The sequence below is a fragment of the Phalaenopsis equestris genome, unplaced genomic scaffold (genome assembly GCF_001263595.1).
Source record: "Phalaenopsis equestris unplaced genomic scaffold, ASM126359v1 Scaffold234160, whole genome shotgun sequence".
Taxonomy (NCBI): Eukaryota; Viridiplantae; Streptophyta; class Magnoliopsida; order Asparagales; family Orchidaceae; genus Phalaenopsis; species Phalaenopsis equestris.
In genome coordinates, this window is record NW_018252083.1 from 23,558 (window position 1) to 49,718 (window position 26,161).

At 36.9% G+C, this 26,161-nt stretch overlaps 1 protein-coding gene across 3 annotated transcripts in view; it reads right to left on the reverse strand.

Annotated features, from left to right (window-relative positions):
* Window positions 1-18,476, reverse strand: part of LOC110038849 (KH domain-containing protein At5g56140-like) — a 25,201-nt gene extending 6,725 nt beyond the window's left edge. For 2 of the 3 annotated variants that reach the window (XR_002295458.1, XM_020743765.1), the window contains exons 1-3: window positions 18,221-18,476; window positions 17,859-17,944; window positions 974-1,125 (exon numbers count right to left, since the gene is read on the reverse strand). Coding sequence is in view for 2 of the 3 variants with exons in the window: in XM_020743765.1 (XP_020599424.1) it covers window positions 974-1,125; window positions 17,859-17,944; window positions 18,221-18,330 (348 nt within the window). In the remaining variant the exon portion in view is untranslated. The remainder of the gene's footprint in view (window positions 1-973; window positions 1,126-17,858; window positions 17,945-18,220) is intronic. The other variant, XM_020743766.1, reaches the window with a different exon arrangement.
* Between the last annotated feature and the right edge of the window lie 7,685 nt (window positions 18,477-26,161).

A 26,161-nucleotide genomic window follows, 5' to 3' on the forward strand; every position in this document is an offset into this window, starting at 1 on the left:
TATATAGAGAGAGAGAGAGAGAGAGAGAGAGAGAGAGAGAGAGAGAGAGATACATGTATGTATGTATGTAAAAAAAATTCAATTGAAAGTAAAATTTTGGACAATGCAGTAAAAATGCACACATGCAGGCATGATATAAGGATCAAACAGTAAGCACATTTATGAGAAAGAGAGTTTCAAGAAACTAGTAGGCAAAGCAAGTTTAATCATGCACTGTAAATACAAAATGTTTAAGATAAACCCGCATAAATAAAATGATTCCCAGAGAAAAAAAGATTGCCCAAAATGATTAAAATTGATGGACAAGTTGTCAAATCATAAGCAAGAAATGGGAACTCCGGGAATGCTATCATTTCAACCCACTTTTGTTCCCCATGCACCATATTAATTCATTTGCTATATTTCCACTAGATTTTAATGTGTCGGCCAGGCAGAATAGCAAGGCATGGAAACCAAAAAGTAAGTATGTTATGAAGTTAGTGAAAGTTAGAATAAATGCCAGCAAATGCAAAGACAACTAAGAACTGATATTCAAGAAAATGGCAAAAATCACTTATTTTCATGTTCAACAACTACAACTGATAATGAGAGTACTCTAATGTTAAATGTAAAACTCATTCAAGGCATGTACAAAGAAGAACCCACTTTAAGCATTATTCAGAAGGGCATTTTGATGTTAACACTTCAAGATAAGTGCAACAAAGCATACGCCAGATTTCTATGTTAAATCTCTCACTTCAATCATAAGAAAAATGAAAAAAAAATCAAAGCCACGTGAGTAATTAATATGCCAGCACAAATCAAGCTAGCAAATGCACATAAAGTTAAAAGTTAGATTGAGTTTTAAAAAGTCAAAAACATGACTACAAAAAGTAAGTTAAAGAAGTTAGCACTAAGAGTTCATAACTTCAAAAAACACTCCTATTAGAAGTCAGATGTAAATGGAAGTTATGTTACTGGTTAGTATCCATACTTCTGGTTGAAAAGTTGATGCCCATCCATTTAACTCAGCTGCAGCTCCATTTGAAAAAAATCCTCCAGTAGTCATGGGGCTACCATGTTCAATACCACCTTGATCTAAAACTGATGCATTCCCCAACAGTGTGGTCACACGTAAAATTTCTGCTTCAAAATGTCAATTTCAAGCATAAAAGGCACCAGTTAGCATTTTTTAAAAAAACTAGCCTGTCGTAAACGGCAGACTAGGGTTAATGACAGTTAGTTTAAATCATTAGTCAATCCGAATAAACGTGTTCAGTGTTACAAAAAAAGTCCTGTTTGGAAATGCTAAAGGACCATAAATTGCTTAACATTTACTCAAAAATAGTTAAGAGAGATCATTGTGCACCTATGAACATATAAATACTCATGTACAACCATTCGTTTATTTATGAAACTATTGGCACACTCATACATAGATCACCACCATCATCATCAATTAGTTAATTTTAAGAGTCCTCGTTCTCTCTTCATTTTTGTTGAGTGTTGATTGAGGTGTTAAATCTTTTTTGCATAAAATCTTTTGTAAATCTTCAATCAATGTTACATTTAACTTTTTATTTTCCTCCATGATCTACACCATTATTTATATCTACCCTTGTTATTAGCACATCTTATACCCTCTCTTATATATGCCTAGTCCACTTAATTATATTTTCAAAATATGGCATTATCTTCATTAGGTGCCACTCCTACAATATGCCGCATATCCATCCAAACAATCCCATTTCTATCAAACACAATTTAATCATCAGTGATTTTTTCATCAGCCATCACTTATATATACATGCACTAGTAAAATTAAAATGTTTATTCACATGAACAAAACTTCCATCCATGGAGACACACCTGAGCCAATGAAATAGACATACACATAATCATGGGTCTGGGGACCGACTTTTGCAAAATAAATGCATATGATAAAAAATTTATACATATAAACACATATGTACATAAAAAAGAAGGTGACCCAACAGTAAACCTCCAATGCCAAATTATTAACTTAAGTAGGGTTTAGGCAATAATCTTAAAACTTGTTAACCTGACACAGCCAAATACTTGGACATGTTTAGCTAATTTAAAAAATGATATAGTGTTGAAAGAAAAGAATGTTACAGTTGGATGCAATGGTATCGGGCTTTGAAATATTTTAGATCCAACGGTTCCCAACTTTGGTCAATAAATTAAATTACCTAAATCTAGAACTGAACCGCCCTCATTAAATCTTCCATGACCATCATGATTCAGCCACAATGTGTATAAAATATGTATAATGTATCCCAAGTGTATAGTTAGCATGTCTGAGGAGTATTGTTTTACCGGTGTATTATGGTTCAAGTGTGCCACATTTAAAGCAAATAGAAAGACACATGAAATATTCAAAATTCGAAGTTTTGAAGTTCAGGCATAAGATAAATCGAAATTAAGCAGAAAAAAAAAATGCCAAGAAGAAAAATGCAAGCAGCAAATACCCATGATATTAAAAGTCCAATTTTTTTGAGCAAGGACAAAATGGCTTCAATGCCAAAATGTAAAAAAGTTGAGTTAATGTCAGGTCACCCCTATTCAAGTTTGACATGATCCAATAAGCAGGGTTGAAGCTTGAGTTTCCTAGAGCATAATAAGCAGCTCACAAGCCTCAATCAAAAGGAAGAGAAAGACTGAAAATCCGATGGTAAAATAAGTAAAAAAATGTCCATGTGGAATTCATCTAAAGGACCTACATCAATCAACCAGAAAGAAATGTAAGGTGAGGAAAAAAGAGTAATTCCACATTTAATCTACAAGTAAGGTGAGGAAAAAAATCAACAGGAAAATTGAGGGGAGGAGATAGACACCGACGAAGAGATAGAAAAAGAAAATGGGAAGAGGAAGAGAAGATCAAACGAGATTGGCAAGCAAGTTTATGAGAGGTTTATGGTGGGAAGAGAAAAAAAGTTTTGTAATTGACAGATGAGGAATGAGTTATAGCTTCCAAATTTTAAATTTGAACCATAAGGTTTCTATATGTATAAATACATACATTTTTGATACTTTTATGTTTCTCTTTTATAGGCACATAAAGAAACCTTATGGTTCAAATATACTTATGAGAACTTACTTTTACGTGCAAATACATACTTTTATAGGCCAACATTCTGCGGCATAACACATTGCAAATCTCACCACCAGCTTATAAAATTTTCATTGAAGACTAAGCGATAATTTTCTATCACACAATAGACCCGATATATTTCGCCACTTTAACCATCCAACTTGATTTCTACTACTAATATCCTCATCTATATCACCATCACTTTGAACAATAGACCTGAGATATCTAAAATGTTCACTCTTTTTAATGATTTGATCGCTCATTGTTACACTACCACTAGATCTATTACTACTAAAATTACATTCCATATATTCAATTTTAAATATACTCAAATGAAGGCTTCTAGACTGTAAAAGCCTCCATAATTCAAGTTTTTCCTGACCTTTTCTAGTCTTATCCACAAAAAGGATTTCATCAGCAAAAAGCATGCACGAAGGTGCATCAGCTTGTAAATGCCCAGTAAGAGCATCCATAACTAAAGCAAAAAGATATGGGCCTAAAGTTAATCCCTGATGTATTCCAATTGAAATGGGAAAATACTTGATCGATTCTTTTTCTGTTTGAAACCAAGTAATAGCTCTAGTATACATATCTTTAATGACTTGAATACAAGTCATATCAACACCTTTCTTTTCTGAAACTCTCCAAAGAACTTCTCTTAGAATCTTATTGTAAGTTTTTTCTAAATCAATAAAAATCATATATAGATCCTCTTTACTTTTTCTATATTTCTCCATCAAACCTTAATAAATCTATAGCTTCCATAGTAGACTTGCCCGATATAAATCCAATTTGATTATGAAAAATTTTTGTATCACGTTTTAACCTATGTTCAATTACTCTCTCATAATTTTAATGTACGACACGTTAACATAATTCCTCTATAATTTGAATACTCTAATGTATCCTCTTTACTGTTAAAATGGAACCAAAATACTCTTGCTCCAATCCTCTGACATCATTTAAGTTTTTAAAATAATATTAAAAAATTTAGTAAACCAAGAAATTGTAAGTCTCTTAAATATTTCTACACTTCTATTGGGATACCATCAAAACATACTAATTTTCCACTCTTGATTTTCTTTAAAGCCCCTCCTCGACTTTTTTTTAACTAATCTGATGGCAAAAAAAAAATATTATTATTAACGATATTAAGATATCTAAATTCGATCGAGTTTTTAAAAACATCATTGAAAAGTTTATCAAACATCTCACTCCTATGTTGAATAACTTCATCTAAGAAAAATACTTTTTTATTTTCATCTTTAGTACATTTTACTTGAATTAAACTTTACTTCTCTTTTCTTTTCATTGGGTTAGTTTTTACATAAATTTCAAGCTCTTTAGTATCTAATCTATAAAAAAGATCTCTAAGAACATAATTCTTAGCATCACAAATAGTTCACCTATACTCCCTACAAGCATCTTATATTTTTTTTCAATTCTCTAAACTTTTAGATTTAAACTAATTTTTATAACAAAATTTCTTATATTTTATTTTTTTCTACACATTAGTATTTCAGAACAACCTATTTTTATTTATTATTTTTTTTTTATTTTCCAAGTATATCTTTTACCATTTGTTCAATAGTGCATCTAAATTTATCCCGCATAGAACTAATTTCTTCATGAATATCCCAAATCTTAACATGAAATTTGCTCATAAAAACTTTTATTTGCATCTTTTAAGTGTCCCCATCTAATTCTATAATAATGTTTCATTGCATTTTTTATCTTCCAATTCTTTATCTTAAATTCTAAAACTAATAATCGATGTTGAGTACTTAGATTATCATTTGGAACGACTTTACAATCTTCACATTCTTGGTGATCTCTTTTTCTCATAGGAAAATAATTAATTTGTATTTTATTTGATCCATTCTTATAAATAAACAATATGCTCATATTTTTTCTTTAAAAAAATATTAACAAAAAAAAAAATTATAAGATATAGCAAAATACAATATGAATCTACATTCTTCATTAATCACTCCAAAACCGTAGCCTCCATCAATATTTCTCAAAGCTTCTATCACTCTACCAGCATGTCTAGTTAAATCTAATCCAATAGAAGTTCTTTTATCAGCATGTATCATTTGTATTAATTCTTCTAGGTCATTCCAAAAAAATTTTTTGAACACATATCAAAACCAATTTTAGAAGCATCGGCACTTATAAGATTAAAAATCATAATATCAACAATAATCTTTAGAGCAATAATTCTATCTTCAATTCTATTGATGTTAACAACACTATCTTTCAAATTCATATTTATAATTACAACTACAAAACTTCAAGTACAACTCCTATTGAAATACTATAATTTAAAATCAAAGCTATCAATGTTCTTAGTCATTCTCCAACTCATTTAGTTTCTTGAATGTATAAGATATTTATCTTTCTATGAGCCATCATATTTACTAATTCCATTAATTTACCTATGAGAGTACCTATAATCCAGAATTTTATCCTAATATTAGTTACATGAACTAAGTTATTTGTCCACATTCATCCATAATATGGGATCAAGAGAGAGATACTGATGACAGAACATAAGAAACAAAAACTGACTACAATATAGAAAATAACATATAAAAACTACTACAGTAGCTAAGGGTGGGGCCCCCTCGTTTGGGCGACAATTTCCCGTGCAGAAAATGTAATGCCCGGTTCAACGGTTGGAGGTTGCCACTTCCGCGCCTCGTGAAGGAGATTCACCCATGTCACTCCTGAGGTATGGGAGCTTTCGATATTATCTGACACAGCCAAAACTTTTGGTTTGTCGTAGTATTGAGTCAAATCTGTTACATTTAAAGTAGTAGAAATGTTGTAGCTCCCCGTTAGGTTGATCTTGTAGGCGTTATCATTCAACCTTTTGAGAATTCTCAAAGATCCATCTGTCCTAAGCTTGATCTTCCCAAAGAATCCCACTGAAAACCATTCTTTCTTCAACCCGATCCACACTACATGCCCTACTTGAAAATTCATCTTCTTCCATGTTTTATTTATCTCTGTCTCATACTTGCGGTTCTATTTGATGATCTCCCTTTTCACTGCTTCGTGTAACCTCTGAATCTCTTACACCCTCTACTCAACATCCTCACTAATCTAATGTCAAAATGAGTGTTATCAAGTTAAGAGGAGTGAAGGGGTTGCGCTTATACACAATCTCAAATGGGGTGTGCCTTGTGGTCTGACTCACAAATCTGTTGCAGGCAAATTCAGCTTGGGCCATATTTTTCCCCACAAATCACCTAAAAAGGTTCTCCAAACTCACGTTCGTCACCTCATCTAACTATCCGTATATGGATAAGCTGCTAAGATGAATTAAAACTTAGTGTCAAGCTTCCACATAGGCTCCTCCAGAAGTGACTTGACATCTCTGTCGAAAGTAATAGTCCCGAGCATCAAGTGCAGTCCCACGACCTCTCTGAAGTACAAATTAACTACATATGATGCATCCAGTATCTGGTGGTAAGGTACAAAATGCATCATCATCAAGAATCTATCCCCCACAACCATCATAGAATCCTTGTTCTATTGTGTGCTCGGAAAACCCACTACAAAATTCAAGCTAACATCGACCCACGGGGCCTCTAATGCTAGTAAAGGAGTGCATAGTTCGACATTCTTCCTTCAAGTTTTATATGTGCATAGTTCGACATTCTTCCTTCGAGTTTTATATGTGCATAGTGAAGGAGTGCATAGGCCAGATGACAAATTCTGCATTGTTGAATTGTTGCTCCACATCTCTTGTGAATCGGGGCCAAAATAAATATTTTCGCATGAGCGTGAGTCTTATACCTGCCAAGTGTCGTGCAAGTCCCCCATTGTGACTTTCTTGAAAATTGGACTCTCTCAGCAAACATCGAGAAATACAAAATCTATTCTGATGGAATAGATAGCAATCAGCCCTATGATACTTCTTTGTAGGCTTCTTCTAACACTGCTATCAAATCTCTCTGAAAGCTTTTATTGTCCCGGACAACTCCTTCACTACCTCAAAACCTAAGAATCAAGTCTGAAGTGATCAATAAATGACGCTGGCTCGATGCATTTGTTACTCAATTCTGGCTTTCTACCTTGTGCTTAAGCACAAACTGAAACCATGCCAAAAAGTCCACCCAAATTGCATGTCGACCTTGCAGTTTGTTCTGGCTATTCAAGTACTTCAAAGCCTCATGATCCGTAAATAAGGTGAACTCGCTCGTTAGCAAGTAGTTATTCCAGTTATTCAGATCTCTCACGATTGCATAGAACTTCTTGTCATACGTCAAATATTTTCTCTGGACTCATTCAATTTCTCACTGAAGAAGACTATGGGGCATCCTCTCTGGCTCAACACTACTCTGATCCCCACATCCCCACATTTTAGGTGTTACACTCCACCTATAACAGCTGATTAAAGTCCAATAATGTCAATATTGGTGACTGAGTCGCCTTCTCCTTCAGGGTAGTAATGTTGAAACTCCTGATAAATCACCTATAAAATGACGCTAGCCCAAAATTGTCTCAACTCGGTAAAAACTTGTGGGGTCGTCCAGCTCACGATGACCTCAATCTTCAGAGGATTCATTCAAATGTTTGTACTAGACACAATTTAGCCCAGAAAACAAACATGAGCTACCGGGAAGAGACACTTCTCTAGGTAGGCATATAGTTTCTCTGATAACAAAACATCAAGATTGTCCTCAGGTACTGCAAGTGCGCCTCATCGAATTTGTTGTATATGAAAATATCATCAAACTACATACCACCATAAACTTCCCGATGTGAATCTAACACACTTGATTCGTCAGCCTCATGAACATGTTGGGCGAATTGGACAGCCTGAATAGCATGACTATCCACTCCTATAATCCATCCCTGGTTTTTAAAGCAGTCTTCCACTCATCCCCTAATCTCATCCAAATCTGGCGATATTCACTGTGAAAGTCAATCTTGGAAAAGACGATGAATGCATACAACTAATCCAAGAGGACGTCCAAGTGAGGTACGGAAAACCAATATTTGCTAGTGATCTTGTTGATGGCCTGATTATCAATGTACATCCTCCATGATCCGTCCTTTTTAGGTACCATCAAGGTAGGGATAGCACATGAGTCGGTACTCTTTCTGACCAAACCTCTCGCAGCGAGATCCTCTACCTGTAACTATGTGTCCTCAAATTTTATATGTCTCAATCCGTATGCAGATCTATTTGGAAACACTGATCCGGGGATGAGATTTATGGTATACTAAATGTCCTTCAATGATGGCAATCCTCAGGAAGATTGTCAGTCGTCATGTTTTGAAAGTTAGATAGCAATGGTTGTATGGGCTCTGGTATCTCAACCTCCTCCTCAGTTTCCTCTAACATGACTAAAGCCACTGCCACATGATCCTCTTGTGCTGACAACGAAAAGGTGGCTCTTGCGACTACCATCTCCACTGTGATATCTACTATTCTCACATCCTTAATGGGAAAAAGAATAGTCTTCCATCTTTCTTGAATGAAAAAGTTTTCTTGAACATGTCTAGGCCTTGCGGTGAAACTATCATTGCCTCCCCAACAAAATATGACAAGTGTATATGGGTACCAACATCACACCCCACCTACTCATATAGTTAATCTCCAACAAAAAACTCAACCAAGCATTGTTAATCCATGCATATCTCATTTCACCTTTTCAGCCAGGTAAGAGAGTAGAATTGACGATGCTTCTGTGTGGTCCCAATTTTTTCACCATCCGAGTGGATACTACATTCTCATAGCTCCTATCATCAATAATCAGGCTCCAGACCTTTCCTTTTACGGTACACTTGATGCAAAAAATAATATGTCACGAATAATCCTTCTTAGTTAATATGTAGGACCCTCCTTACTACGAGAGTTTCTCCCTCATCTCTGGGGAGTTGACGTTCCTCCTGATCCTCCTCTGCTTTCTCACCCACTTCCTCGACAACACCTTGTGCAGTAAATGAAACTCCTCAGCTCATGTGACAGCTGGAGGATGTGCTCGTAACCGTGGCACCAAAAAAACATCTCCTAGCAGGCATTGTACTGAGTGAATTACCCTTTTCATTTTTTTTTTCCATTCCGTCACCAGACTTCCCAACTCCTTCAGATGTACTCTTGTTGGTAGCTACACTTGTAGGTAGTTGTCTGAATGAGGTCAATTGACTGATTTGGTTCTGCTTTATCTCCACCTTCAAAGCTAAGGTTTGGACATCTCCAAGTGACCAATAGGGTTGCAGTTGCAAATGTTACTGATAGCTGGCTTCAAGCCTCCCAGATATTGGGTTATATTATGTTCCTCTGGCTCGACCAATTTACATTTCATCTTAAGCTGATCATATTGTGTCGAGAACTACAATAATAGGTCTACTTGTTGTAGGTGATGAAGCCTTAAAAATATATCCTGACGGAAGTGAGGCGTTAATTATTTCCTCTGCATCTCCTTCCTCGTCTTAACCCATCTACTAACCTTGTCACTTCCTCCTCACCTTCTTTGAATCTACAATTTTTCCCACCACAAGAAAATGCTCTTTTACGATTTGATTGCCGCAAGCTTCACCCTCTGAGCTTGTAGCACCTTTTTATACTTGAAAAATTCTCTCAACTGACTGCAACCATTATATGAAGTCATCCGGATCCATCCCTCCATTCTATGTCCTACATATGTCGCCTCCTCCCTCGATCTCCTCTGATAATGTGCTCTGAAGTGTCATGATCTGTCCTCATTATTGAAGTCCTCCCAATAGAAGGGATTCAAATTCTCATCTTTTTTCTCCTCTTCAACTCTCCATATCATGATTGAGGGTAAATTCTCTTTGGGCACTATCATTAATTTTCGCAAGCCTCTGCTGAAGTCGGCAGATCTCTCGCCATATCACTTCCCGGGTAGTATAGACATGAGTCTCCTTAGTGGCATGGTTAGGGTTTGGATTTGTAGGAGTGGAAGAGGGAAAAATTTTTTGTCCAGACTCCGGACGTAGCTCTACTTGCGGACTCTAATAATATGCTTCCACGTGTGCTTCATCGTGGAAATTATTTCGGGGTTATTGAAGTGAAACCATAGCGGTTATTTAGGATTTATTTTGGGATTATTGCGGAGTTCGCGGTTCCATTTTAATATTTTTTTAGGTGGACCAGATAGAGCACACATGGCGGTATATTACTGGGAGTCCACACATAAAGTTATGTCTAGAGCCCGGATAGAAAATTTTTCCGTGGAAGGGGGCATTTGAGGAAAGGAAAGAAAATTTTTGGGATAAAGAGTGTGGGAAGGCTAGAAGCTCTGGAATAGTACGAGGGTTAGACTAGCTATGATACTAAATGATACCAGAGTTAGCACAAAACCATAACAGAATGATAATATTATTATTGAAATTCTATGTGAATTACAAACAAAGACACTTGAAAGTGAAAAAAACAATACAAACAAGAAAGACCATCTAAGGCCAGGATAGAAGGTGGTCAAGATAGTGGAAACGGAGAACTCTAGGTGGTTAGAGAGGTTTGGCATCAACAAAGGGAAGGTGGTATGGCGGTTGAAAAGCAAGTCGCTGTGGAGGGTGCGGCAGCAAGCAGTAATTGGTTTGGTAAGGTCAGCAGCAAGCAGTAATTGGTTTGGTAGGGTCGGCAGCAAGCAGTGGGGCTGTGGGAGGGTTCGACACCAAGCAGCGAGTCGCTGAAGAGTGCGGTAGCAAGCAGAGAAATGCGAGAGGGAGGAAAACAAAGAGATATCACCATCTTAGCGCAAGATATAGTCGGAGCCCTAGGTGTCCTTGAATACAGTCTTAGAAAGAGAGAAAGATGTCAATGATAGAAAATCAAAAGCAAAAATTGACCTAAAAATACAAAAAATAACATATAAATACTACTATAATAGCTAAGGGTAGGGCCCTCTCTGTTGGATGGCAATTCCCCGTGAAGGAATAATCGTTTGGTTCCCTCCTCCCTTGGGATGAACTGATTCACGCAAAGTTGTGCCTGGTTTCGCAACTAGAGGTTGCTGCGTCACACATCTTGTGCGGGAGAAGCACTCGTTTCAAATATTCTCCTTCACTCCAGAAAAAATCTTGTCCCTGTCAAAGTGTCGTGTCATCTCCATTGTGACACTTCTAAAAAATGCTCTCTAAGTGAAGTTCTAGAAATACACAGTCTGTTCTGATAGAAAAAGGAACCATCTGATCTACTGATTTCACCCAAATCTCTTGAAAAACCTTATCATTGGCATAGGCATCATTCAATAATTCCAATCCCAAGTGCTTTGATTGCATGGTAGGGATCAATAGATGTTGGTGACATAGAACATCAACCACCTTATTTTGACCCCCAACTTTGTGCTTAAGCACAAATGACATAATGAAAAGAACTCCACCAAGAAGACATGTATATCTGTCAGTTTACCCTAACTGTTCAAGAATCTCAAAGTCAAATGATCAATATAATAAGTGAACTTGTTTGCCAGCAGAATAATAACTCCAATGACTAAGAGTTGTTATACATAAAACTCCTTGTCATCGATGGATGTTTTTTTCCTGGAATTATTTATGGGATGTCCTATTTGACTCAATAAAACTCCAATACCCACATTAACCACATCAAAGTCCACCTCAAACATCTAATTGCAATCTGAAAGTGCTAGAATGAAAGACACGGTGACCTATTTTTCAAAGCATCAAGCTATCATGAGTTTCATCTAACCATAAAAGATGTCCGCCTTAAGGAACTATGTAAAAGTGTTCTGATATAACTAAAGTTCAAGAACCAACCATAGAAAACATAAATCCATGGAACTAGCATGCCTGAGTAAATGAGATGGGCCAATTCACAATAGCCTCGATCATATTTAAGTTCATCTAAATGTCAGTCACTTAAACAATATACACAATGAAGCATGTATATAGGGTCAAAAGGAGACAATTCTTCAGATGTTCATATAGTTACTGTTCCAAGAACTTCAAAAACCTATCGAATGTGATGCAAATGCTCTCCCTTTGAATTGTACACCAAAATATTGTTTAAGTGCACAATAACAAACTTTTCAATAAACACTCGGAAAACCTAATGCATTGGTGTCATAAAAGTGTTCGGTGCAATAGACAGACCAAAAGCATGAATGTCTACTCATACAATCTATCCCGCGTCTTGAAAGTGATTTTTCACTCATTCCTAAGCCTCATTGAATCTAGTGATATCCACTACACAGCAAGTGATCTAATCTTGAAATAAGAAACTGGTATTTCATAGGGATCATGTTTACTGCCCAGTTGTCAATAAATATACGCCACAATCTATTTTTCTCACAATAAAAGCTGTAAAAGTACAAAGAATGGTACTCTCATAAACTATAGCTTATAGAAATGTAGCATAAAGCACTATATCTTTCCTTTTTCTTTAAATACTCATCATTGTTGAATCCTTCAATGACAAAAATATAATATGATTCTTGCAATTAAAAAATGAGTGGGTGTTTTGGTGATTATTAAACATACATGTCATGCTGCTATAAATGGCTCAATAGGATGTGACTTGCATTCACAGACACGATGTCACACTATACATTATCTAGCAACTTGTCTCCAACAAAAAACTCTATCAAACACTTGCCAAACCTAATCTCATTCTGCTTCAAACAAATTAAAATATTTCTAGGCAATAGGCTCAATTTATCCACCATCTAAGTAGGTATCACATTCTAACAAATTATCTTAGCCTATAATGAGATTGTACATCTTTCCCTTCACTATGCAACGAGTATAAAGCATGTTATGCCTAAGTCACTACTACTCTCTCTTAAGTTCAATTTAGAGAATTCATCGAATCACAAGCATCTCAGCCTCGTTTGCAGGTAGTTGATACTCATTTTGCCATTCTCCACATGCCTAGAGTCCCCACAATTTGCTTCTTCCACTACAACCTTGTTTGTAAAAGAAATCACTTCTACGTCTGTATCAATGACACTTGAAACATTTATTGATGATAATTTTTTTTGGAAGTGTTGGTCTGATTGATCCTTTTTTCTTTCTGTGTCGGCTCCTTCTCACAATGAGTGACCCTTGTTACTTTGATCTGTATGCACTTGGTGCTTAACCCTCTGATCAAACTCTATTTGAAGAGTGGAGTGGATCAAATGCCTTGCTACTTCTCCACCTTTAGGGTATATGTATGCCCATCCTGCAAGATCTTGTAGGCATATAATTACACCACATTGCCAAAAAATGATCTCAAGCCTCCAAGATACCGGGCTATGGTTTTCTTGTCTGGCTCTACCAACTCGCACTTCAAAAAAAGTTATTCAAATTCAGTAGTGTACTTCTCTACTAATAGATCCTTTTGCTGCAATTGGTGAAGTTTCGAAAAATTTCTTGTCTATAATGTACTAAGAGGTACTTGCACTACATCTCCTTGTTAGAGAAACAATAAAATCAAAGAATTGGGAGATCTTAAACAAGAATTGGATAATAATATTGTTGAACTTCAACTGAAGGAAACCTACGATGAGAGGTTGCCATCCGAACTGGAAATTAAACTTTGTGAGTTAGTTTAGAGCTTAATATCAAGTGGTAAAAAATTCTTCATGGTGGATGCAATGGGCTAAGGTGAGATGGCTTAATGAAGGGGATGTGAATTCATGATTTTTTCATTCTATCGCCACTTCCCATTGGAGATTTAATATGGTGACACAATTAAAAATGGAGGACGAGACTATCATAAATGACCCCAGCAATGTTCAAGAGGTTTTAATGCAATATTTTAAAAAAAATGCCCGAGCACTCATATTATTTTGTCCAACTGGTCATATACTTTGCAAGAATATCAAGCTTTATTGGTGGTAACACTGCATCTTTAGTCACTAAAGATGAAATATGGAATGTTATCAAGAGCATGGGGTCCAATCAGGCATCTGAGTTGAATGGCATAAGCCCCTCTTTTTTCAAAAAAAATTTGGCCTATCGTGGAAAAGAGGTGACTGCAACCACCTTAGATTTTTTTGAATCTGAATGCCTGCGAATTGGAAGGACACTATAATTGTTCTACGTAAAACCGTCAATGCCAATTCTCCTTCAAAATTCAATCCAAGTAGTGTTTGCCAAACAATATAAAAAGTTGCTGCTAAAGTATTGGTGAACCGTCTGAAAGGTTTACTTCCCACTAAAATCTCAAAAGAAAAAGGGTCGTTTGTGCCCAAAAGATCCATTTCCAGTTATTGCCTCTTAGCTCAGGAGGTGATCAACAAGTTCAAACACTATGTAGTGAAATCCGGTCTTATGGAATTAAAGAATGACATGGAATAAGCATATGATAAAATGAATTAGGAAACTCTTCATGAAGTTATGCAAGCAATGGGTATCCCACCTAAGTTCATTGCTTGGACTCCTTACTGCGTGAAGTGGCACAAATTTTGTCTTATGATCAAAGGCCAAAGATCTCCCAAGATTGAAGAGGAGTGTAGGTTTTGGCAATGGTGCCCTCACTTACACTTAATCATTTTGCGTTCTGAACTCCTCTCCTTGGCGCTCTCTCAAAGAGCGCAACACATTAGCATTTCCTTGGCAAATAGAGAACCAAGACTCACTCTCACATCCTTTATATGTAGATGATATTCAACCATTTTACAAAGATTCTTTATCCACTGCCAAGCTCAATCAAACCAACTAAAAAGAGTGCAATGAGCAAACGGACTAGAGGATTACAATTACCAAATCGACAATGTTATCCAGCAAATCTACACTCGGGTGGATATAAAGGAGGATTGTCAGAATCTCTTAATATCAAAAAGTTGAAGAATTGGAATACTTAGAGATCCCTATAGCCCTCAGATAATTTAAAAAAAAAAAAGATTTTCTCCAAGCTTCTTCATAGGGCATCTAGTAAGCTCATCACGTTGGGGTCTAGAATGTTTCCTTCACTGGTAGAGTTGACATCATAAAAACTTTTGTATTTCTATGTCGACTTATCCCATTACCCATGCTGAGGTTCACAAGATGTTTTAAACGAGCAAGAGAAGAAGTGTAAACATTTTTTTAGGGTAAAAGGGTGCTAATAAGAAAGGGTTGCACAATATTTCTTGGGAGAATATGTGTCATCCAAACAAGTTTGGTGGACTTGGCTTTGATGCACCCTCACAGTGGGGGGCAACCCACAGTGCCAGGCAAGCTTGGGAATTCATGAATAACAAGACTTCATTACTTCATCATCACCTCAAGAAGAGGTATGGATCTACCATCATGGTAGGAAATTTTAATAGAACTTATTCAATTCCTTGGAAGATTTTAAATGAAGGAGCTGCCAGTATTCAACATAAGGTTAGAAGGAAAGTGGCTAACGACATCGAGATTGATATTCTCGATCATCCTTGGAACTTTGATATCCCGCTGGCCAAACGGCCAACTTATCAGAACACATGAGATTGATAAAAAATAAGTTTCAATCCTCATCCTTAATGGCTACTGGAATATTGATAGGCTCCAACTTCGCTTTGGGATGGAGGTATATTAGAAAATTGTGCAGATTACTCTTCACAACCACCCCTCTGAGGACTAACACGAACTCAGCAATTTACCAAGTGTACTATTACTGATGTACCTTACAACACTGCTTTTCCCAGCTTTATAGAAAGTAATAGTTGGCTCAAGAAAGTCAAGCTATACCCACATCACCTGATGTTCTGGTAGAGGTTAATCAAAGATGTAGTGCCTACTAACCTCTAGCTTAATAAAAGGGAACAATGTGAGACGACCAGGTATCCTTAAAGCTGCAAGAATTGAAAATTGTGGGCACATTGTGGAAAATTGTAGTATTTTGATTAAGGTTCTCATATGTTAAGAAAGTGTGGGTGCAACATGGCTCGGTTAGCAGGTTGGGATGAAGCCAAAAAAGTACTTCTAAATTCCATAGAAATTTATTAATGTTCCAGAAGTTGTAATTCTTAGACACATTGAGAACGCTATGTCGCCCCGGGCATCTTAGCTGCCATAAACCTAAATTTTCTTACAACCGTTTGCTTTCCCACCTCATGAGCACTAGGACACTTGTCTCCCTCTTTCTAATGCCCACCCCCACCTCCCTTCCCTTCCTAGGTGGCTGCCGAAAAACAAAGATGGAGCCCTTGTACTCTCACATTTAGTAAGATCAAGTTGATTGTTAGAGATGAGAAAAGTGAATGTCTCGTCACTACAGATACTCTAAATTGAGCACTGGAATACTACTCAAGTTGAGCGTAAAATGGTTAGTTGTATTAAAGACATGTTGGTGCATTGGATGCTTGAATTAAAGGCATAATCTTAGGAGATAACATACATATCATAAATGTTTTCAAGAATACAATGCAAGAGAAAGCCTGGAAGGTCTGGCTACAAATTGTTACGAATTAGCTTTTTTCACACAATTCCAACAAGTTTTAATTCATTTTACTGATGGAGACAATTATAAGACAGCCCATTGTTGCACAAAGTTAGCTTTACGGGAGAATTTTGTGAGCAAAGATGTAAAAGGTTTTCATATACTTTTCCTTTTCTTAGTTTTGATATTTCTCATCATGTACATGCCTACATGGCATCCCTTCGTATTTTATATCTTTTTAGTTGAATGCAAAAAAAAAAGTAGAGATCAAACAAAATATGTACTATAAATAGATACTTTGATGCAACATCAGCAGCAAGCTAAGAAAATGATTTAATGTTTCAATATTGATCTTCTAGACCATATGAACTAGATTTTATGAATGCTAACTCCGTGCATTTGGACTTTCATGTGGAATTTATAAATTTATCTAATTCTAGGTATCTATTCCAATCCCATTTATTGGGGTCTTCATGAAAAATGCACTAAGGTTAGCTAATGTCATATAACGGCCAAATTTTCTATTGTGTTATTAATGATGAAATGAGCAATTAGATTTTCCCTTGTTCAGGTGGCCAACCAACCCAGGTTCCTCACTTTCACCTCTTTGATGGAGGTATTAAGAAAATCTCCCTTCCAAACTGTATGTGAGGAAGCCGATATAGATCTAGTTCAAAGGCTAATTATCCATAACAATTCAAGGTGCTCCTCTCTCTCTCTCTCTCTCTCTCTCTCTCTCTCTCTCTCTCTCTCTCTCTCTCTCTCTCTCTCTCTCTCTCTCTCTCTCTCTCTCTCTCTCTCTCTCTCTCTCTCTCTCTCTCACTCAGGGTGTTTGAACCATCATGTTCTTCCATCAGTTCCATATCATGCTCCAACACACCATCTGCTAACTCTTTTTTTTCTTCTTCTTCCCAAACAAAACATATGGACGAACTTAGTTATCCAAATCATTCTCAGATTTACCATCAAAATAATCTTCTTCAAAATGGTAAAATAATAGAAACTGTCTGCCTAATCACAACAACTAAAAAGCTACCAAAATTAACATCACCAAGGGAAAGTGAAATAAGGTTAACAAAAGTTTGCACAGTTGGTTAATACTGCACAGAGAAAATACAACAAAGATGAACCGCAAAAAACAGAACAACTGAAGCTACAAAAAATATGCAACAAATAGATCGAACAAGAGGTATACTCCTCAGAATAGAGCTTAAAAGGTCCCATAAACCTGTGGTCAACCAAGATCACGCTAAAAATATTTGGTTGAACGGAAAAACAAAGGATTCTGGTAGACTAAGATTTTTAGTACAATCTCGCTCGAGTATTTTCTGCAGATTTAGGGAGCTCTCAAAGGCATTATGATCAAATAATATACATACATATGAATCAGCGGTAAGCAAAACAGATGTGTAATTGGATTCGAAATTTCACCCTGGTTCAGCAAACGGTAGCAGTGCGGAAGAACCGGCATAAAAGGAACAAGTTTGTTGCGCTCAGCCAACAATTCTGACAGATACCTACAGTTTTGTCCGCTAAATTCAATTAAATTTTCATTAAAAACGAAATAAATCTAAATGAAAAGCAGTTATCAACAATCTACACCAAAACCAGTAAATTATCAAATCAGATCTTTCCACAAAATCAGGGTAATATACTGAGCACAGACTCCACCAAATCGCTTAAGAATCGCGGTAAGAATCGAAGGAAGACGCAAGATCCAAGAAAATAAGCCGATGCAGAGCGGAAAAAATCGACGAAAACAACAAAGGGAGTGAACACGGAGGAAGACATACTTTTCCTGCTCGACGATGGCGGTGGCAGCAGAGCGTAGGCCGGTGATATGGGGGGAGTGCGGGGCGGTGGAGGGCGATGGGGAAAAGGCCATGTATCTGCCTGCAGACATGACTGTCTACAATCGCAGGCCGATGTCACTCGTCGTCGAGATCTGGAAGACCTAGCAAGCGGCGTTTCCTGGTCTTTAGCAGGCAGAGAGAGAGAAAGAGGGGGAGGCGAAACCCTGGTCTTATACAAGAAGAGTAGAAGTGGAACGAGAAGAAACAGTGACAGAGTATTTACAGTTGACTGTCTTTGTACGTAAGTGGTAAATTTAGCAGACTCTCCCGTGCGACGACTTACCCTCCTTTGCGGTTAGTTCATGTGGGCAGGGGCGGGCCCAAACTGCGAAAAAGTTTGCTTAGGGTCGTATTATGTCACATATAATTTATCTGTAAATTACATTTAACTTTTAATAAATTCCGCGCTTCTAATTTTTTATATTTATAAGTTACAGGTAGGTTATAAGGGGGTATAACATGAATATAACCCGTAATACTCTCTGACCCTCTAAATAACCTCTCTGATGTAAGCAACGTTGCGTACGTCTTACGTACGCAAATCTAATTGAGGTCACTAAGGAGCAATTTTATTAATTATAGTAATTAACGATAAGAATACTAAAACGCACCAAAAACTAAAAATCTTAAAATATGATTGTACACCCAAAAATTACAAAAACCTCCGGACAATTTGACAGTCTAAATTACAAGAGATAAACTAAGAAATATCCCCTATGAAAAGCTACAAGCACTTCCATGAAGTCGACAAGCAACATACATTCACCCAAAAGCCGAATAAATGTCTAGTTTATGACAATCTCACAAGCATCAACTTGAGGTTATCTCAACAACTTCCCTAAAGATCTCCAAAAAATCATCGAGGACCAAGCAAGCCGACCGATCACACTAGGGCAACCAACTACCACTCATAAGGCCGACCAGATTCTCAGAATGAATGTTGACCGACATCCAAGCAAAATAGCCAAGATGACACCATCTTGGTTGACCGATTCGAGGGCTTATCAACCCAAAGGACCAGGTACATTGAAAGATGCCAAAATTAGTTAAGAATACGAAAAAGCATGATTAAGACGGCAATACTTTATAATGCCCCCATTAAAGTAAGGGAAGATATGTAATTGTCCTCCATATGATCATTTATCTTTTATAAATAGGGATCCATAGCATATAAAAAAGGTTTTTGGCTCTTATATCTAGACTCATACACTGTAAGTAGATCTCTCTCTTTTTCTTTTTTGTAATCCTTTAGTTGCCGCATAAAAAATGGGTCACACAGCCCAGGAATACCCAAATTTGCTCCTACGAGACAAGTATTTGTGTCATCTTTATCTCTTTTTCCCCTCCTCTCTACTTCCCCTTAAAGGTCCCTATCACTCTAATTTTTGGGCATGCCTCACAGAATAAATTTGGATTCAACTTCTTAAAATATGTGTTGAGCATGGAGCATGTTACCAATAAGAAGAGAAGTGACACCAGCGAGGAGAAATGGATCTCAAAAACTCGTATATAGGGAGCAAGTTAAGAAGTTTATGCAACATATATGGAACCTAAAATGTCGTTTCCATCATCTTCATAAAGGCTTTGGCTAGAAGGTGAGTACCTCAAAATAGATTTCTGGTTTTGAACGGTCAAAATGATTTGACTGACCATACATGTGCATCGCTTGGCATATTCCAGGCATTATAAAGGGAGTATTACTTCAAAAAACTTTGATGTTGCTATGATAAATTTTTGTAATGTCTTCAACTAACAATTGGAGAACTTGAACTCCAAAAATCACACCTACGACAACCCCAAAAAGGTTTAGTTGATAGAATAAATCCACAATGCTAGCTCTTAAATCAAAATTCTTGGTCTTCATTTGAATCAGATAAAGTTTAGAGGTGGTTCCATGAGAGGTAAGGCATAAATCTTCATAAAAGCAAGCCTCGTTGATTACCCTCGTAAATATAGGGACAAGATCCACCAAAGTCCTCGCAAATGATGAGGCTTAACCAAGCGATAATCCGACTGAGTAACTTAGAGCTTGAAAAGTCTAGGATGTGAGTCAAAAGACAATATAAAGAAAATAAACTTGATAGACAACAACATTATAGATGTCTGATCACAATGTCAAGCATAAAAAAAGCTAGTCTCGAGGATTAATGTTGATATAAATCTAGAGGAGGTTCCCTCTTTAGCGGTGTCCCCACAATTACCCTCGCAAAGGCTGCGATAAGATACTCCTAAGTCCTAATGAAAGGTGTGGGTTTATCAAAGCGATAAATTTGACTTAAGCAAAATAAGACAAGTTGTGTATGACTTGTGTCAGGCCATGACAAATAAAAAATGAATGACAGTTTTTCATAAGGTCTGATTCATCTATCAAATGTGTACTCATCACCAAGTAGTTAGCACAAAGAAACAATAAAGGTAAAACAATAAAAAGCATGAAAAATAACTTAATGGTTCTGTTTCATTTCAAACTTAAGGAAATGTATAAAATATTTATGCATAAAAAAGAGTTTATCTACATAAGCTTTATAAGAAGTTGTTCCAATAAAAATAAAAATCTTTAAATGTTAGGGATTCGAATAGAAGACCCTCCTTCACCTTTAGTGATTGAGTCATCCCCAGATGACCCCTCAAATGTAGTGTTGAGAGTACTGAATTCATCTAAGTCAGTGATCAGACTCGCAATTATGCAATTATTTAAATTTTGAAAGATGGCAAAAAACTTTACTCAATTTATATTCAACAGTTAGTGTGTAAAATAAATATGTTATAAATTTGATTAATGGCTTACACACAGGGTGGCACATAGGTGCTAGAAAGTGGCGCCTAGGTGTCAATATCACCCAAAAAGTGGCACTTAGGAATCACATTCTGGCGCCTAGGCGGCAGAAATGGTTAAGGGGTAGTTTTGGGCTATTTTGGGCTATTCTAGGGGGTCCTAGAAGATTAAGGGAAACTGTGCATGCCCCAAAAAGTTATGCAATGAATCTAGACATTTTGAAATGTGTCTTTTGACATTTAACATATTTTGGAATGCAGAGACTTGAAGTTAAAATGTGTGTCTCTTAGAGTGAAGAGGTGTGACTCTCGGAATGAGGAGCTGTTTTATTTCTCTTTAAAAAGGGGGTGATGGCATCTCTCATGAGAGGAGAGGAAGAAGAGCTTAGGAGGAGTTTTAGAGAGGTTGAGAGCACTTCTTCTAAGAGACGAGTGTGTGTGAGTGTGTGTGTGGAGTGTTGGAGATTTTTGGGACTTCGAAAAAAGTGTAAATGATTGTTATTTGTTGTGCGAGGGCGTGAATCTTTTATAAAGATAAGTTTTAAACTTTGTTTGTATTTGCTTTGAATTATTGCAATATATTTGCGTGTTTTCAATGTCATTTGCAATGAAGAATGCTAAGTGAGTTGTTTTCTTTACCGATGAGAATTAATTATGTGTAGGATTAGAATGATTTGAATATTTCTTTTATTTCAAAATTGTGATGGTATTTTCAACGATTCTTAATTTACTTTACAAACTGATCACTTTTAATATTAAAATCTATTGTGAAACATAATGACCTGAGAGGGCTTTGATTTCACCCAATTAGTTAGTACTACAGTAACCTTACGAGGAGAGCGGTCACAATCTAAAGAGATTGCAAATAGATAGAGAGACAAGTTTTGATGGGCGTAAATTGATAATTCTAGAGTGACAGGCTAGAATCTTCAATTTGATCCTAAAGTTGGGAGCCTAAGGCTGGATGTTAGCCTTCAGGCGGAGGGATAGTAAAACTCTAGCGTGAGAGCTAGTATCTTCCCAACCTTACCAAGGATTTAGAAACTTGACTCTGGATTAACCAATATTCTTTATGTAATTTTAAGAGGATAACAAATAAGTATACTCCTATTTGTCACAAAACTACATTCAAATCATTAAATATTTGATTCCTATATTAATTATGATTTCATCGTAAGGGGAAAGGGATTTTACATATATAAAAACTTTCCAAAATTTACCCATTTCTTTAGATTTAGTTTTTATTTAATTTAGTTAACTTTAACTTTATAGTAAATTAGTAAATTTAGGAAAACCAACTTTTCAAAAATTCCAAACTAAGGCCTGATAGTAGTATTCTAGAGTTTGCCTAAGGGATTTCTTACCTCGCTTCTCTGTGGGATCGATATTAGGATCTCTAAAGAAAATCTTATATTACTTGAAACGATAATGCACTTGCGTAGAACCCCTAGTATGTGAAATATTAATCAATTCTAAATTCTATATCATATTCATTTTGCACACTAGCCGCCCATAGAAACCGGGCCAAGTGTTTGGCCTGAAAACTAAATAACTATGTAATTGTAGGTCGGGTCAGCTGACAAAGGATTTCAATCACACTCAGAAGAATTTGCATTGATAAGTGTCCAATCCACTACCAGCCCAACCTATAGCTTCAGGGATTGTAGCCTTTAGAGCTATCGTGACCCTGTGAGCAACCCAAGCACCTAAGCTATACTAGAAAGAGCTCACCTCTGGTAGTATCTCAGGGTGCATGATGTCCATAGTAGACCCTCTAACAAAAGAGATCACTTCACGACAAGGAGTTTAACTGATTAGTATGATGCACATTTATAAGAGAAACGACATGTATAATGTTAGATGTTGTCGAATGTCCTTGTTATAAGGACAATATGTTTAATGTAGTATGACATCTTTTGACATTATGGCATGATCATCGATGTATTTTGGCCATATCTTTTGAGAGAAAAAAGGAGTTGAACATCCCTGTGCTATAATTGGTTTGCTACCACTGACAACTTCTCGTGCAGGACTAGACAGGCTAAGCAGAAATCCGTGAATAAGATAAAATCTGACATTACTTAAAAAGGAACAAAATTCCACAATATGACATAAAATAAAATCTCAACAACTACACCAACTAAAGGGCAACTATGGGTAAAGTGTAATTTCCTTCAAGTGGCGTAAACCCAGCAAACAACGTAAAACTTTTAAATCAACCCCGAACGACATCACCAACTAAAAGAAAACAATGAGAAATATGTGATTTCCCATCGGTGAATTATACCCTAGTATGTGAAATATAAATCAATTCTAAATTCTATATCATATCCATTTTGCACACTAGCCACCCAAAGAAACTGGGCCAAGTGTTTGGCCTGGAAACTAAATAACAACGTAATTGCAGGTCGGGTCAGTTGACAAAGGATTTCAACCACACTCAGAAGAATTTGCCTTGATAAGTGTCCAATCCACTACCGGCCTAAGCTAGAACTTCAGGGATTGTAGCCTTTAGAGCTACCGTGACCCTGTGAGCAACCCGAGCACCTAAGCTATACTAGAAAGAGCTCACCTCTGGTAGTATCTCGGAGTGCATGGTGTCCATAGTAGACCCTATAACAAAAGAGATCACTACACGATAAGGAGCTCAACTGATTAGTACGATGCACATTGATAAGAGACATGACATGTATAATTTTAGATGTTGTTGAATGTCCTTGTTATAAGGACGTTATGTTTAATGTAGTATTGACATCTTTTGACATTATGGCATGATCATCAATGTATTTTAGCCATATCTTTTGAGAGAAAAAAGGAGTTGAACATCCCTGTGCTATAATTGGTTTGCTACCACTGAAAACTTCTCATGCAGGTCTAGATAGGCTAAGCAGACATCCGTGCATAAGATAATATCTGGCATTAATTAAAAAGGAATAAAATCCCACAATATGACATAAAATCAAATCTCAACAACTACACCAACTAAAGGGCAACTATGGGTAAAGTGTAATCTCCTTTGGGTGGCGTAAACCCAGCAAACAACTTAAACCTTTTAAATCAACCCTGAACGACATCACCAACTAAAAGAAAACTATGGGAAATGCATAATTTCCCATGGGCGACCTATACCCTAGTATGTGAAATATAAATTAATTCTAAATTCTATATCATATCCTTTTTGCACACTAGCCGCCCAAAGAAACTGGGTCAAGTGTTTGGCATGGAAACTACATAACTACGTAATTGCGGGTCAGGTCAGCTAACAAAGGATTTTAATCACACTCAGAAGAATTTGCCTTATAAGTGACCAATCCACTACCAGCCCAAGCTAGAATTTCAGGGATTGTAGCCTTTAGAGCTATCGTAACCCTGTGAGCAACCCGAGCACCTAAGCTATACTAGAAAGAGCTCGCCTCTGGTAGTATCTCCGAGTGCATGGTGTCCACAGTAGACCCTATAACAAAAGAGATCACTACATGACAAGGAGCTCAACTTTTTAGTATGATGCACATTGATAAGAGACATGACATGTATAATGTTAGATGTTGTTGAATGTCCTTGTTATAAGGATGTTATGTTTAATGTAGTGTTGGCATCTTTTGACATTATGGCATGATCATCGATGTATTTTGGCCATATCTTTTGAGAGAAAAAAGGAGTTGAACATCCATGTTCTATAATTGGTTTGCTACCACTGACAACTTCTCGTGCAGGACTAGACATGCTAAGCAGACATCCGTGAATAAGATAAAATCTGGCATTAATTAAAAAAGAACAAAATCCCACAATATGACATAAAATCAAATCTCAACAACTGCACCAACTAAAGGGCAACTATGGGTAAAGTGTAATTTCCTTCAGGTGGCGTAAACCCAACAAAAAACTTAAAACTTTTAAATCAACCCCAAATGACATCACCAACTAAAAGACAACTATGGGAAATGCGTAATTTCCCATGGGCGACCTATACCCAACAAACTTTGAGAATTTATACTAATACTATCCATGAAATGTCACCAATCCTTAAATGGCAAAAAGAGGACCCTCTTTCATGATCCCCTAAAAAGAAATTAACCACTCTAATGACTCACATAAACCCATACTTATCTCTAATCCTCTTGATGGAGACTAATCCACCCAAGCCCTTATGTTGGCCACCAGGTCAAGCCACCTTGGGAGTGACCCAAACCCATTCCCATGAGCCAAAGCTAAATCAAACCCAAAAATAACCCAAACCTCATTCCACTTCAATCCTACCCACCCTTGAAAACCTGTCACCACCCAATTGACTTCACCAGTACCCATCACTGACCTCCCACAGGTGGATGGTATTCTCCCATACCCTGGCCGGACACCATTGCCGATGACAAGTCCAATGTCGAGATCCACCCATGGGGAAAAATTTAAAAATGAGCCCATCTAATGTGGCTCAACCCCATTGAAGCTTAGCTTCCACCTCAACACCCTTTTCCACCCACTAGCTAGCCCAATTTGTCACCATTGCTTGACCTCTAAATACACCACCCCCTTGTAGCCAAAAGGAGAGAAGTGCACAAATCTTGGCTAAGCCTTGTCAAATTGCCTCCAAACCATTTCTAGACTCATGTAAAGCTCATCCCCATAATTTCTAGCTTTTGTGTCCCACCACAAAACCCTAATTTCTCTACCAAAAACCACGACTTTTTTGGCCATAAATTCAACTCCACCAAAACACCAAAATGATTGTTCCAAATGCTTCCTCACACTCTAAAAACACTTCCTCAACTGAAGTCACCCTCTCCCGCGGCCTATACCATAGTGCTAGACCAAACCTGATCTACCCTTTGGTCTAACTCATACCTAGACCAAACCAAAATGGAAAGAAAGGCATAGAGGAGGTTCGTGAGACCAAGGCGAAGATTCTCAACTAGCCCAATCGAGGCTTCATCTCTTTGACAAAGGTATAAACTCAAAACTCTCAAATTTCCCTTGGTTTGGCATTTTTGAAGAGACTCAATAATCTTGGCTCACCTAGGCATATACATGTGTTTGTCTCAATGCGATAAAGTTATATGAACAAACTCCGCCTTATTTGATTATGTACGAGGGAGATCTTAGCTCTAAAGC